At 48.8% G+C, this 16,174-nt stretch overlaps 1 protein-coding gene across 1 annotated transcript; it reads right to left on the bottom strand.

Annotated features, from left to right (window-relative positions):
- Positions 1–7,635: 7,635 nt before the first annotated feature.
- On the bottom strand, positions 7,636–15,078 carry LOC142563356 (uncharacterized). The gene is made up of 4 exons (XM_075673919.1): positions 14,568–15,078; positions 13,746–14,429; positions 13,091–13,583; positions 7,636–7,774 (listed from the first exon to the last, which is right to left on the bottom strand). The coding sequence occupies exons 1-4, from the start codon at positions 15,076–15,078 to the stop codon at positions 7,636–7,638; spliced, it is 1,827 nt and encodes a 608-aa protein (XP_075530034.1).
- Positions 15,079–16,174: the final 1,096 nt, after the last annotated feature.

Below are 16,174 nucleotides of genomic sequence, written 5' to 3' on the forward strand. Positions count from 1 at the left end.
CAAAGGACCAGGCAGGATTCCGTAAAGGCTACTCAACAATAGAACATACTCACACAATCAATCAGATGATAAAAAAATGTGCGGAATATAACCAACCTTTATATATAGCTTTTATTGATTACGAGGAAGCGCTTCATTCAGTCGAAACCTCAGCAATCATGGAGGCATTGCAGAATCAGGGTGTAGACGAGCCGTATGTAAATATACAGAAAGATATCTATAGCGGCTCCAACGCCACCGTAGTCCTCCATAAAGAAAGCAACAAAATTTCAATAAAAAAAGGCGTCAGTCAGGGAGATACGATCTCTCCAATGCTATTCACAGTGTGTTTACAGGAGGTATTCAGATACCTAGATTGGGAAGAATTGGGGATAAGAGTTAATGGCGAATACCTTAGTAACTTGCGATTCGCTAATGATATTGCCTTGCTTAGATACGAGCTGTCACACAGGGGACCAACTGCAATGCATGCTCACTGACCTGGCGAGGCAAAGCCGAAGGGTGGGTCTAAAAATTAATCTGCAGAAAACTAAAGTCATGTTTACCAGTCTCGGAAGAGAGCAGCAGTTTACGATAGGTAGTGAGGCACTGGAAGTGGTAAGGGAATACATCTACTTAGGACAGGTAGTGACTGCGGATACGGATCATGAGACTGAAAGAATCAGAAGAATAAGAATGGGCTGGGGTGCGTTTAGCAAGCATTCTCAGATCATGAACAGCAGGTTGCCATTATCCCTCAAGAGAAAAGTTTATAACAACTGTGTCTTACCACTACTCACGTACGGGGTAGAAACCTGGAGGCTTACGAAAAGGGTTCTACTTAAATTGAGGACGACGCAACGAGCTCTGCAAAGAAGAATGGTAGGTGTCACGTTAAGGGATCTGTTATATATATATATATATATATATATATATATATATATATATATATATATATATATATATATATATATATGCACTATTACTATAACCAATTTCTCCCGCGTTTGGTGCCCCTTGGTATCAGGGATTACTGCATCTAATGGGTTCGATAGCTTCGCACCACGAAAAAAGGGAACGGACTCTATTCTTGATGGATCATTACGGGGATGTCATTTTGAGCGAACAAGCATTAGATAAGTTTGCGATGGTAACCCCTGCCGTAGTGACCGGCGTCACCTGAAATATTGTTCCAGTAATAACTTTTAAGCCAGTTTTTATGTTTCCGTCTTGCTTTTATTGTTGTCATGTCAAATATATTTCGTGAATACACGCAGGCCCTTGCGGCAGAACCCATAAACTGGGACAGTCACGGCGAAACGGATGAAAACACACATCACATATGGCTTTAGAGTTCCCGCATTCATGTTTTTTAAAGCGGACTTGAAAAACACACGCACAGGAGAAAGCAAATAGACTGTACGAGCACTAGCCAGCGCTCTTGCAGTCCCGCGCTCGTCTAATCTACATGTTTCGCTCAGTGTATTGTTAAAATCTGCGCTGCAAACAACAATGTGGGATCCAGCAACCAACACAACCACCTCGCCGCTTTAGCGCCTTTTGGGTTGTTCGCTTGAGGGCTGCATGTTCTACCACCTGTAAAGTCTCGAAAGTTTCGAACTTCCTATCTGTGTAGATTTATGACCCACACAGCCCGAAAGTGGCTGTGCCTCTGCGTGTTTTTAGGGGCGGACACAGGCAGTGTTGTGGCATTATAGGACAACCATGCGCGCATCGCTAAAAAACCAGCGCTGTGTCGCAGGTGGACGAACTTGTTCCCATCGCCAATAATTATTTCTATGGCAGTGTCGGCTGTTACGGCTTACTGCTGCTCTAGTAAATGACAGCCGAGTTAGAACAATTTCCGGGGGGCTCAAGATATTGCTTACCGCGTTAGGTGTCTAAAAAAATTGCAATTTCGTGATTAAGAAACTCTAAGTAACGAGACCCCGTGAATGCATTTGCTTAACAGCAATACTGTATTTACTCGAGCGTATTAGTTGAAATGTTAGCAAATCATTATCATCACATTCCAGCAGCACAAGGCACCGGATGCTCAGAACACACTGCATGTACCCAAAGCTGCCATGACAAGGGCTTTGGATTAGACGCATGCGTTTGATCTCGACTGCTAATCTGCTTGTGCACCTAATATTCAGGCTAGTCCACGACTGCCTGGCAATAAACGACGCCCATTGGTCTGCTCTGAAATGTGTGGTCTTTACTGTCACAGTGAGACGCTATCTTATTTTAATATAATTATCTCATCTTAATGCACTATCAATTCTTATGCATCTCGCGAACGAGCAATACAGTGGCGTATGAAATATTCCACCGTTACCAATTCATTTACTTTAGTGAGTGAATAACAGTCTTCTGCAAATCATTTCAGAGAAGACACAATGATCTGAGACTGCACAATTCCATTTTCAAGTTTGGACATCTGTTCATTGCGGAGGTTTGTGACTTGCCGATTTTAACCATACCGATTCAACCGGTAACTGTCCGTTAATTGCATACGCAGCTGTGTACTCTAGGGTTACCATTTTTCCTCGTCTTGTATACGTTTCATCCGGTCAAGTCAGCGTACACCTGAGGTTCGCACTGTAGACAGTCCTGTACTGGCTTTTTTTTTGACAAGCAAGGCATCTTTCCCTTAAAGCTCTTTTCTACGTAGTGATTGTCACGACAGCAAATGGGGACATGTCATAAATCTTATGTTCTTGCTTTATGAAGCGACAAGAAAAAAACATTGAGAAATTCTCGCACGGCTTACAAATATTTGTCTTGCTTCAGTCCAGTCGCATTTCAGTGCCTGTCATTTATTGTTTACTGATGTTTGGGATTTTACGATACTAAAGCATATGTTTGGACCCTATGGCTTTCATCCACCGCAGCACCCACTATGAGATTATTTATTATAACGTTAGCCATACAAAGCTACTATAGCCTTCTACTCGGGTACTATGGAGGCAAATTACAAAGCGTGAAGCCACGTCACCATGAAGTACGAAAAACACTGATGAAAAAAGATGACAGGCCAGATAGGGAAAGAAAAGGCCAAGTGCAAGTTCAAAGAAGGCGATAGGAAAAGGCGACTGCCGATTTCCCCCGTATGTGTCAGTCCGGAAGAGCTATCTAAGCGTAACCATGGCCAAATGGCTTCGTTTTCTCTGCCGAGGAGCCTTCAAGGTTGTAGCACTTTGCGGTGGGTAATCGACAGGATCCCTCTCTCCGGGCATCGCAAAGCAGCGAATTGCTGCACGTGGGAGTGTCCCTCGTGCGTGGGTCTTTGACGCCAACTTGAGTAAGTAGGCATGAGTGGGCAGCTGGCAATGCTCAGCAGACCATAGATACTTACGATCGCTTAGTGCAAACAAGGAGGGACGAAAGAAGGCAAGGAAGCCTTTTTTTCATTCCAAGATGGAAGGGAACAAGGTTTCTCTAGTTCCCTCCATCCTTCCTTTCTGCACTAAGCAATAAAAAATATTTGTGGTCTACTAGCAGTATGAACCGACTAGCACCGCCACATGTGCTACTGGGAATGTGAAGAATCTAAAATGACGAGAAAAATCCTTTCTGTTTATCTAATGTTGTGCAGAATTGTACCCACGTGACAAGGTTTCCCAAACCCACAGGAACGTCTGCGTAAGCAGGCATTTGACGTTCTCCGACACCACGTACCCAAGCACATCTCTGTTGGGCCCTCCCGCGTGTAGCCTTGCGCGACATAACCTTGTCTGGGCAAAGATTGATTCTAGGGGTTCCCGATGCTGCGTGTTTGGAGCTTTAAGCCAGACCTGCCCCCCCCCCCACCTCGGGCGGAGGCAACATACCTCCTTTGCCACTGCTTCACATAGGCGGCGGCTCCAGATTCACCCATCTGGAGGAAACCAGTAGTCGCATTTTCCTATTCTGATGATGGTGATGATGGCCTGATACATTGACTCGTACCCACACTGGGGGATTGTTTTTGTTCCCTTGTGGAATGGCGACCAAGAATTCTTATATCTTCGTCTTTCTCTCTCACTGTCAATCTTTCGTGTCTTCTAGTCAGTTCATTTAACTTCTTATTTTCTGACGGCAACCGTTACCTTGTCTAATATATGTAGTTTCGGGAAAATATATATTAGGTTGTAACGTTGATGCATAGCCGGCGTTTCTAAGTGTTCATCCAGCACAGTAGCGTCCCCTTGTTGGTCTTGAGGATTGGGGGCTATCCTCGCCGTCGAATTTTCCACGGCTTACTTTGCAAATGCTGTCCCTCCACCCCCTCCCACAAAAATCATCCTCTAATACAAGGGTGCACCAATACAATTTTCCTGTTATTTTTATATTACAGTGGAACGTCACCAGACCCAACCGCAACCTGGACGGCATGAAAGAAATGCTACAGAAGTTTATTCCAATGTGCTGTGAGTTTAAGAGACATACATTAAATCTACACAACCCAACTTTCTTCGGCAATACGCTGTTTAACAGAAACACCGAGACGACGCTTTCGCGTCATTCAGTGGTTTAACCGTAGTTCTGTAGCTTGGCAACATGTGGCCCTTGAAGCTGTGAGGCTGTGTGAGTTCTTGGGGTCCTTGAGGCTGTATCAGTTCGGGCATTTCTTTAATAAATTCATTACTGTTGCGTTACAGAAATATGCCGCCAAATAATCATCTCAGTAAAACAGGATTTGAAAGCTCATATATCCACTTCCACAATCCTACATACTAGTGGGTCATTTCAACGCTCACAACACGTTGTGGGGAGACTCGCGATGCGAGGTGCGTGGTGGCCTCATAGAAAACCTCCTTGTAACTTCTAGAGTGTGTCTCTTCAGTCAGACCTAACCAATGTATTGTAATCTTCACCATAATTAATATTCATCAACAGAACTGTCCATTGGCTACGCTTCCTTTTTCTTTGACTTGGAACGACATGTAATCAAAAATCCATTTGGAATTGAGCTCTTCCCACTAATGTTAATCTGAATAACACAACAAGACTCCCCTCCAATTGCCCCTCGCTGAAAATTGGCATTGCCTGATCGGAAACGTTTTAAGAAATCTACTTACTCAACACGGTATTTTAGAAGTAATTTTAGCATAAATCATGCCGTATCATACTTTATCGCCTTTATCATTGACGCAGCTGAGGTCACTCCACAAGCAAGTGGCGGCTAATTCAAAAGACGGCTTTCCTGGTGGAATACTAATCGCAGATGGCACGAAGGAGACCAAATAAACCCTGGTGTAAACTACGTGAAGGTCCCACTACTGAAATTCTTTTTCAATTTAAGCATGCTAAACCACAGGGAAGAAGGATGCGACGACAAGCAAGGAAGGCAAACTGGAAGAGGTTTCTTTCACGTATAAATTCCTACACTCAGTCTACTACCATACGGAACGAGACAAGAATGCTAAAGGGACTATAAATACATTCTTTGGCTCTCTCTGCAATTGTTTGTTATAAAAAAATGTATGATGAATAAAAAAATGTTGAGTTGTTATTAACTGCCGCGTCCTGTTCACTCTCTTCGTTCTCTTCTTTGTGCCCTTTCACAAATTCAAGGCACACGGACAGCAGATACCTGTTGTCAAAGAACGCAAATTTCTAGGCATTGTACTTGATTTATGGCTAAGCTTCATTCGTCGTATCAAATACGTTAAATGTAAATGACTAAAAATGATAAAACTTCTGAAGTTTTTGTCGCACAGAACGTAGGGTGGCCACCGAAAGTTCCTCGTCAACCTATACAAGAGCCTTACACGTACATCTTGAGAATACGGCGCCACCCTATATCAGTATGCTACACCGAGTTCCCTGAGGACGCTGGACCCTGTTCACGATTAGGCATACACCTTGTGACCGATGCCTTCCGAACATACCAAATACCGAGCCTCTCAGTTGAGTCTCATGAGTTGTCTCTATATCTAAGAGGAAATATGCGAGGTTTACATATTAGACCAACAGTGGGGGAGCCCTTCTGACTTCGTGCTAGGAAGCTGATTGAAGAAAAGCGCATGCCACTTATGGAACACCATTTATTGTGCCCTGCAAAGCTTCTACTACCTTGTCAATGGCAGCTGGTAGAAAGTAGAAGGCCTGTAAATAGTAGCTATGCAAGAAGACCGTCACAAAACTGGTTCCCATGTAATAGACCGCTAATAACAATTGAATGTGAATTCAGCTGTGTGGCCGTGAACATGAAAATTAGGTCCGCAATGGTCCTGATGTTCTTTAAGAATACGTTTGCTAGATCAAGTTTCATCATTATCATAACCAGTCTGGCTACGCACACTGAAGTGCAAAGCCTCTGTCATACTTCTCCAACAACCCCGGGCATGTGCTAATGGTGGCCATATTGTCCCTGGAAACTTCTTAATCCCATCCCCCTGCCTAACTTTCTGCCGCAACCTGGTGCGCTTCCATTTTCTTGGAATCTAGTCTGTAACCCTTAATGATCACCGGTTATCTTCCCTCCTCATTACATGCCCTGCCAATGTCCAATTCGTTTCTTGATTTAGACTAAGATGTCATTACCTCGCGGTTGCTCCCTCACCCAATCTGCTCTCTTCTTATCCCTTAACGTTACACCCATCATTATTCTTTTCTTCAAGTTTATAACGAGTCTAACATTCATGTTCTGCCGATTACTTTGGTGGTATGAAATTTTAGCAATCGTGGACAACTCCTCTGTAGTGGACTGCCTGTAATGCGAAATTTAATAATAGGACACTTAGACTGCAAGATTTGCTCATGCTGCGACTACGTTCTTAAAATCAACACCCCTCTATGGCCGCACACAACCTATTTGATCAGGTTATTCACGGGCCTAATGCTTTGAAAACTCCGCAGTTGGTTGTCTTTAATCGTAAATATCATCCCGGAGCCTTGATACAGCATGCTTATAAACAACATCTATCAGTGCAGCTGCAAAACAGACCTAAAAGCTTTCAGCCACTTCGAACTGTATTCTTCTCTTACAGTAACGCCTTTATATATAAAAAGGTTGTAATGCGCTTGATCTTCGTGGCCCTTCGCCATCTCTTTCCCTAACTCTTCACCATCCACCGCTTTTATAAAGATGGCGTGATCGTCTGCGGAATGGGAGATGCTGCGATAGACATCATGCCAGAACACCAATGATAACGTTGCTTGAATAAAGGTTCCGCTAGTCTTTTTATCTCGTATTAGCTCAAAATCAAAAGCACAGATTAACAAAGCGCCAAAATATTTCTAACGTGGAGTTTTGCTGCTTAGAGATAGTCTATTGTTAGCTGCAGTTTTTTAATTACATTGAATGGCACCCACGTCTCCCATATCCCAGTTGTCGTTGCTAAGCTCGCTTGCATTTTCTACTTCGATAACAGACACAATAATTTGCACAGAATTAACGCCTTAGTCTCTTCATTCATGGCAAGGCATTCAATGTGTGCTTTGTTAAATAGTGACCCACTCTACCTCCTTAGTAATATCATTACTGACCTCGCGAGTAAGCGCAATAGTTTAAGATATGACGAAGGTCCGTGGCGTATTCGTTGTGTGTGTGTTGAAAATAGCTTCGAAAATTTTCGGCTGTGCGCGCAGAAGTAGCATTCATATTGTATTGTCTTAGGAAGCACGTGAAAACAACACAGAACGCGGTGTGCTTGCACAGTAGCTTTATATTGTCATCAGACTGGTCCAGCGTTCCTTGACTAGTTGCACACGCACCACGTGCCTTGGTCGCAGTATCCGCCGCGAGAGCCCAGTGACTTGCAGTGACTCTTGCAAGCGTCGGCCTTGCAGCCAGACGCGCGAGCTGCAGAAAAGCGAAAGGGCCTCAGTGACAATAGTGACCTTCCTTCGTGAACTGTCTCTCTAAACGGTAAAATCGTGTACTTCAACTGCAATCGTACCACGACAGGCACACGTGCTACTCTCATTCACTGCTTTTGATAAGCCCAATTAATGCATGTAAAAGGAAGACGATATGTTTCATCAACTGTATGTGGCGCTTCGTTGTCTTACGTGCCTCTTTCGCTTGCAACTGCTCTGCAACTGCAAGACTGACAAAGGCAACACACTGAGCATCTTTAAATCTCTCCGAGCCCGGAATTTCACGTGCACGGGGCGAGGTTTAGCGTAGCTGGTTAACGGATGCGCTATGTACGTTTTGCTATTTCTCGGTCGGGGTTATCCACGTGCTTCAGGTCATATTAAATCGTAAAGCAATGAAGCCTTTGAGGACAATGTACTCAGGCGGCGGAAACCGGATACATAATTCTTTGTGATGGCAACGCATATTTACATTCACCACATGCTTAAACGACGTTTTAGGTTTTGTTAAATATCTCATTTTGAAAAATGACTTGGCCTATGCTACCATAAACTGGGTCAGGGATGACTTTATAACAAATTTCAGAGTAGGGTGGCTGAAGCTTTTTCAAAATACTGTCTTATGTTGATAACGAACACAGCCAAAAATCGCACTAAACCACTGATCATATGCACAGATCAATCGCTGTCATATTGTTCGTTCAGAAATGTTTGTTTACAACTACAACTCATACACCTCTTTTATTACTGCTATGTTCCCCGCAGATTGTCTTTGAAATGTGCATAACACTTATGGATCATCCGGCTCACCACCATTGTTGGGTCACAAGGCGGCAAAGGGACGCAAGAACAAACAAGTAGATTAAGAAGGAAAGAAAAGAATGTTTATGCAGGAGTTACGTTGAACTTAGGGCCACTCAAGATGGTCTAAGTAAATCCGGCACAGCGTTTGCTAAATGTTGTTGCTGAACGGATCCACTCAGTGTCCTCCCAATCAACATTGTGTTATGCAAACGGAAGACGCCGCTTGGTACATTTATCTACTGGTCTTTGCTCCACTCCTTCCTAACTTCTTCTTGCGTCTCGCGCAAGCATAGCACCAGCACTCTACGCACATAGAAGAATACGAGCTGGCGAAACAGTACCATAGGAACCGGTAAGCTTGCATAATTAGAGCAGTTTGCAGGGATTGCAACGAAAAACTCTGCAAGAGAAAGGTTTTCTAACTTACTTTGGCTTGTTGTGGTAAAACATTGCAGGGTCAGCAAGGCATGTACGAAGACCAGATGTAAAAAAATTGTGCAAATACCACACCGTACGGAAATCGGCGGTATAGTACGTAAATGAAAACATTGTTCAGCGTTCCGCAAAGCATTATGGTATTCACAGATGCGGTGCCATATATGTGTGTGTGTGTGTGTGTGTGTGTGTGTGTGTGTGTGTGTGTGTGTGTGTGTGTGTGTGTGTGTGTGTGTGTGTGTGTGTGTGTGTGTGTGTGTGTGTGTGTGTGTGTGTGTGTGTGTGTGTTTGTGTGTACATGTCTGTATGTGAGTGTGCGTGAAAACTTTTAATCACCGAACCCTGCAGTGAAACAGGTTGCAGAACAGAATCACGTGTAAGGAACAATAGAAGTTTACTGACGTTTAGGAAGGGCAACAACCTTCACTCCGACCACTGGTATCATGAGGGCAACAGTTCTAAGCACACGCAATTCAATGCAAGTGGTTCTGGAATTCGCAATAGTTGGCAGAAACGTGCCTTTCAGCCCATCAATCAGAGTGGGTTGTTTAGTCACAGAGCCCATTTGTTCAGGGGCGGTATGCAGTAGCGCCTTTCCCATTTTCAGAAAGGTCTTATGCTTCTGGAAATACATATGTGGCAAAAGCTTCGCTACCGATAAAAACTTTAAGTTATGATGAAAGTTGAGGAATGCGTACGATTTATTCTGCTTAAGTGTCTTTAAACGGAGCAGAAATAGCTTCATTTGCATGACTTACCATACTTCATTAGCCGATGCGACAACGTTGCTCCTCTCAACTACTTCTGCTCGCGTGCAGTTGCTGAGCGCCGATTCCTGGCACCTGAAGGCGGCGGGCCTTCTTCTGGCGCAATGTGGTCGCGGCTACGACGCAACGACAATGTAGCGTTCCTTTGCGTGACGTTGCATTTAGAGAAGTGCTGTCGTGTTACTCGCCCCGCGAGATTCCACACCTTTCTTACATCTCTGAAGTTTACAACAACGTTCCGCCACATCAAGGGCACCGTCAACGTTCCAGCTGACGTTCTCAGTCGTGTCAATGTCGTTTCCACGTTGACATCGGAACCTTTAATCATCGAGGCCGACTTACTCGCCAGTCAACAGCGTGACGACACTGAACTTCGTACACTCCGGAATTCGTCAACGTCCCTGAAATTGGAAGACGTCGTTGTGACCCCAGATGGTAGGTCCGTCGTCTGCGACGCTTCTACGGACCAACCTAGACCATACACTCCGGCATCCCTCGGAAGACATCTATTCGAAACCGTGCACAACCTGTCGCACCGTGGCATGCGCGCGACACAGAAACTTCCTTCCAGTCGTTTCGTTTGGCCTCGGCTAAACGCGCAAGTTTGCGATTGGGTTCGCTGCTGTTTGTCGCGTCAACGTTCGATGACCCAGCGTCACCCCATTCCGCCTGCCAAGTGTTTTTTTCCACCAGATGCTCTTCTTGACACCGTACAGTTGGACCTTGTCGGCCCTCTCCCACCTTCGAAAGGTCACTGCTACATACTGACATTCATCCACCGTTATACACGGTGGCCAGAACTTACACCTATATCTGACATTTCAGCGCCCACTGTTGCAGCAGCTTTCGTGTCTACGTGGATTGCAAGGTTCGGCTGCCCATCCACAACAATCAGGGATCGCGGTCGGCAGTTTGATTCAGCACTCTTCAACGAGCTACTCAAACTACTGGGAACGACACGTTTTTGCACAACTGCTTACCACCCGCAATCCAATGGACTAGTTGAACGTTTTCACCGGCATCTCAAGGCCTCCCTTCTGGCGCATAAATTGCCGGAGAAGTGGGTCCTGCATTTGCCCCTCGTCTTACTTGGCATCAGAGCCACACTCAAGAGCAACTTAGGTTGCTCCTGTGCCGAGCTAGTTTACGGCACTCACCTACGCCTTCCGTGCGGTTTCTTTGTCATCCCCCCCAAAACGCCTATGCCACCACCTGCCGAATCCGTTGCCGAACTGCAAGCCTTCTTCAGCCAGATGCGCCCCGTACCTACATGTTCACAAGAAGCAAGGTCCCCGTACGTTTCTCCCGCACTCACTTCTGCTACCCACGTTTTCGTACGTAACTGTGCTGTGCGGAAGCCTTTGCGGCCACACTACTCCGGTCCATATTGTGTTCTAGAGCGTCGTCCGACGACTTTTGTTGTGAACGTCCGATCAGACAAGATTGCCCTGGAACGTCTCAAACCTGCCTACATCGAAGCAGCCGTGCCATCAGCTCCACCAATGTGCGACGCCACCCTGCTGCATCCTACGCCGCCGCCTGCGCACGTGACACCCCAGACCAACGCCCAGACACGCCGCGTAACGTGGACTTTCCATCGTTCGTCGAACTTTCCTCCTCTCTAGGGGGGGGGGCGGAGCCCTCTGTAGCGGTAGCAGCATCGGCGTCGCACGAGAGATGACGTAGACGCTCGCGTGTACACGAGGCTCGAGCGGCTGGCACGCTCCGGCGCGGGCTAGCGTTCCGAAAGACTCAGACAGACAGACAAGAAACTTTAATTGGTCCTAAGGGACTACGTTGCCGTAGTCGCGGGCTGCACCTGCGCCGGGGGCGGAAGACCGTGATCTTCAGCCCTGTCGCAGGCCCTTTGGACAACCCGAAGCTGGACTTGAAGGTCGTTGCTCTTGACGGCTTCATCCCAGTCTTCTTGCCGGTTTAAAGGCGAGTGGCGCAACGCAGAACATTGCCACAGCGTGTGGTTCAAGATCGACTGTTCCTCGCCGCAGTCTGGGCAGCGGGGATCCACATCCGGAGTGTAGTGGCTCAGCCTCGAGCGAGACGGAAAGGAGCCCGTCTGCAGCATTCTCAGCACCGAGGCCTGGGGTCTGCCCAGCTTCGGGTGAGGAGCCGGATACTGTCTGCGTCCCAGCTGGTAATGAGTAGTGATCTCGTGGAAAGTAAGCAGCGGGTCCGTGGTTCGGTCGATCCCCTGCGAAGCCGGGCGCCTCGGACTGGCGCGGTTGATGAGACCTCGCGCCTGGTCGTGGGCCAGCTCATTAGGGTTGATCGAGCCGGGGGAGACGTTCCGGCCCATGTGAGCCGGGAACCAAGTGATGACATGACGGGCCGTGCCTGTCTTGCGGGTCCTCAGCACTGCCGCAGCCTCGGCCGAGACAGAGCCGGCGAGAAAGGCCATTGCCGCCGACCTGGAGTCCGTGAAGATATGCGTGCGCCCGGGTTCGCACAGAGCCAGCGCCACTGCGACTTGCTCTGCGACGGACGCCGTCGAGCGTTGTATAGACGCCGCATTCAGGATCTTGCCCTGGGGGTCAACCACCGTGGCCACGTACGAGTTTGATCCGGGATACCGCGCCGCGTCGACAAAGGACGCGAGCTCTGGAGTTTGCAGGGCAGTCTTGATGAGTGCTCGGGCTCTGGGTGCGCGCCGGGCCTCGTTGTGTTGTGGATGAACATTCCTCGGGAAGGGGGAGACTCGAAAGGTTTCCCTTTCACTCTGGCAAAGCGGGACGGCGCACGACTCCTCGGCCATGGCTGCCAGACCCGCCATCTCGAGTATTCGGCGGCCGGCCTTGGTGGTAGAGAGGCGAACGATCTGTGCCGTTTTCTGCGCTTCGACGACTTCGCTCAGGGTGTTGTGGACCCCGAGTTGCATCAACTTCTCCGTGCTGGTCGTCATGGGGATGCCGAGGACTCGTTTAATACTCTTCCTCATGAGTGCGTCGATCTTGTTCTCCTCCGAACGTGACCAGTTTAGCGCAGAAGCCACGTAGTTGATATGGCTCATAAGGAAGGCGTGGTAGATCCTTACGAGGTTGGCTTCGCTGATGCCCCCCCTCCTGCTTGTCACTCGCGAAACAAGTCTGAGCATGTTCTCCGTCTTCGCACTCAGGCGCGCGATCGTTTGCGCGTTGCTGCCCTTTGCATTGAGGACCAGGCCGAGCACTCTGAGAGAATCCACCCTCTGGATGCGCTGACCCGTCTTCGTTCTGAGTTCGATCGGTACTTGGTCCAGCGTCGTGTCGAACTTGCGGCCTTTTCTGTCGGGTCGATACAGCAAGAGTTCCGACTTAGTCGGCGAAAGGACCAGTCCCGTGCCCTCGAGGAATTCTTCCGTGACTTGCAAGGCTTCTTGCAGGGCCCGCTTCACCGCTGCGTCCGACCCACCGCCGCACCAGACGGTGATGTCGTCCGCGTAGATAGCGTGATTGAGATTGACGGCCCCGATTCGGTCGAGTCGGACTGATAGGTCGCTCATGGAGATGTTGAAGAGCAGTGGAGATAACACCGCACCCTGCGGCGTGCCGCAGGCTCCCAGCGCGTATCCGTCCGACTTGATCTGGCCCAATTTGATCGTGGCCTTGCGATCCCTTAGAAAAGAGCTCACGAACGCGTGAAAGCGTTCGCCGAGGTTCAATCTCGTCACAGAGTCGAGGACGTGCTTGTGCTTGACCGTGTCGAAGGCCTTGGCGATGTCCAGCGCCAAGATGCCTCGGACCTCTCTCGTGACCACGTCGACTATCTGCCTCTTGATCAGCAGCATGACCTCTTGAGTGGACAGCGAGGGTCTGAAGCCGACCATATTCGGCGGGAGCAGGTGTCGTTCCTCGACATGCCTCGATATTCTGTTGTGGATGACATGCTCCGCCACCTTGCCCACGCAAGACGTGAGCGAAATGGGTCGCAGGCTGTCTATGGCTGGTGTCTTGCCCGGCTTCGGAATTAGGATCACCGAGGCTTCCTTCCAGGCATCCGGTACGATGCCGGCCTCCCAGACATCGTTTATTTCTTTGGTGAGCAGTTCGATCGAGCCGTCGTCTAAATTTCGAAGGAGTCTGTTCGAGATTCCATCCGGCCCGGGCGCCGATCTTCCGTTGAGGCCTTGAAGGGCCGCTCTGACTTCCGAGACGGAGAAGGGGGCGTCGAGCTCCTCGTCCGCCTTGCCGCCATAGGCCGGGTAATCTTCTGGCCCGGTCTGCCCGATGGGGAGGTAGCGACGCGCGACTTCGTCCATCACTTCGTTCACAGATGCGCCTTCGCTATTAAGCTTGTGGACCAGCCTATCGATAGCCAGAGTGTGGTTTCTCTTAGACTGGATGTCGTCCAATAACTGCTTGAGGAGGTTCCACTTGCCTCCCGCACGCATCTGGCCGTCGACGGACGCGCATACTTCGTTCCATTGCTGCTGGCCGAGCTCCTTGCAGTGCGATTCGATCTCGTGGTTGAGGGCCGCAATCCTCCTGCGGAGGTTGCGATTCAGCTTCTGCGTCTTCCATCTGGCCGTGAGGGAATTCTTGGCTTCGAGCAGGTGCGCCAATCGAGCGTCCATGCGATCGAGCTTGAGGTCCGTTTCGACGGTCCTGGTGACCGCAGCTACATCCTTCTTGAGCTGCGCTACGAGGTCCGCAAACGACTCGTATTTTTCGTGGTCGTCCTTCCTTCTCTTTCGGAAGGCGTCCCAGTCGACTATTTCGAAGGCCCTCTGCGGGGCCGCGCTGACCGGTAGGGAGATTTCCACGATGTAGTGGTCACTTCCCAGGTTCTCTTCCAAGTTGTGCCACTCCGCTCCCGGCGCGTTCTTGACGAAGGCCAGATCCGGGGTGGTGTCTCTCGAGACCGAGTTTCCCATGCGTGTGGGGTAATGGGGGTCGGTTATCAGTTCTAGGGAGCTGTCAGTCGCTGCCTGCAGGAGTCTGCAGCCTTTGAGAATGCTTCTCACGTAGCCCCAGGCTTCGTGCGGCGCGTTGAAATCTCCAGCCATAACGAGCGGCGTCTCCCGCGCCTTGGACGATGCCTTGGTTGTTAGGCTGTAGAAGGTCTGCCGGTTGTCCCTAGGCGAGCAGTACACATTGATAACGAAGACGCTGTTCTTGAGCCAACTGTTTGGTATGATCTCGACGAGCAACGCTTCCAGCTTGGTGTTGCCAAGACGGAGATCGTGCTCCTGGAAGGCGCACTTATTTGCAATAAGTATCGCGATGCCGAGCCCATTCTCCGCCAACGAGGAGACAGCTCGATACCCCTGGAGAGAAATCGTTTCCATTCCCGTTTCCTGTAGCAAAATGACGTGGGGCCTCTCTTGCGGTTCCCGGGCCTTGATGAACTGCACCAATTGAGGCCTGCGCCTCCGAAAGCTGGCGCAGTTCCACTGCCACACGATGAGTTTGCTATCCGGTCTGGCCATGGTTGGGCATGTTGGACCGGAGCTGGGCTGAGATGCCATCTTGCTCGTCAGACCACGACTGCTGGTTGTCTTGTAGCATTTCACTGGACACCGCCTCCGCCCTGGCGGCGTCGCCGTAGTGTACGTCACATCGCTTGGCAAGCTCGTTCTCAAGCAGTTGCACTCTGAGTAGAAGAGCCTGGTTACTCTGTACCAGCTCGGCAAATGATTTTTGCATGCGGTCCAAGGACCTCTGCATGGCAGCCTCCGCCGTGTTCACGTCCTCAACAGTACCCTGGGAGGAGGTGGCTCTGCGCTTGACCGCTGTTCCGAAAGAGATTAATTTTAAAAGAATGCTACGCTAAGAGATCGAGTGTCGGTTCTTCCTCTCCTGATACAGCCCGAGACCTTACCGGTCTACGTGGTCGCTCGTCGCCACAGTAGCATTTCAGGTAGGCTTATAGCGCGTTAAAAAGACAAGGACGAACGTGAGACGTGACACACACAGGCACGTTCGTCCTTGTCTTTTTTACGCGCTATAAGCCTCACGATGTCTTACCAACAAGCCCAAATCACTGCTTTACAGCATTTAAGGTTTTCTGGTACACTGAGAAATTGAAGTTTTTCTGATGTGAAGGGGTATCTAAGAGTAATTGTGGCTCTACCTTGTTTTACTGACGGACTGTGAGAACGTGTGCGGTCTGCAGGAACCTATATGATTTTAGGCATATCTAATGGCGCCTATTATTCTCGTGAAACGAGCTTCACCGAACGAAAAAGTACACTTTAACTATCATCACTTGGTTCCCACCGGATCATGTCTTGTCTCTGCTTGCTTCACACCTTTTATTACCATCCACACTCCAGCCATTTCCTGTTATATACAGCCTTACGTACATCCTTCCGCTTAAGGCAAAGCCGTCCCATAGCAAACATTATCACCCAATCATCTGCCTTGAACACTTCATTCTTCTCT

The sequence above is a fragment of the Dermacentor variabilis genome, chromosome 11, assembly GCF_050947875.1.
Source record: "Dermacentor variabilis isolate Ectoservices chromosome 11, ASM5094787v1, whole genome shotgun sequence".
Classification (NCBI taxonomy): Eukaryota; Metazoa; Arthropoda; class Arachnida; order Ixodida; family Ixodidae; genus Dermacentor; species Dermacentor variabilis.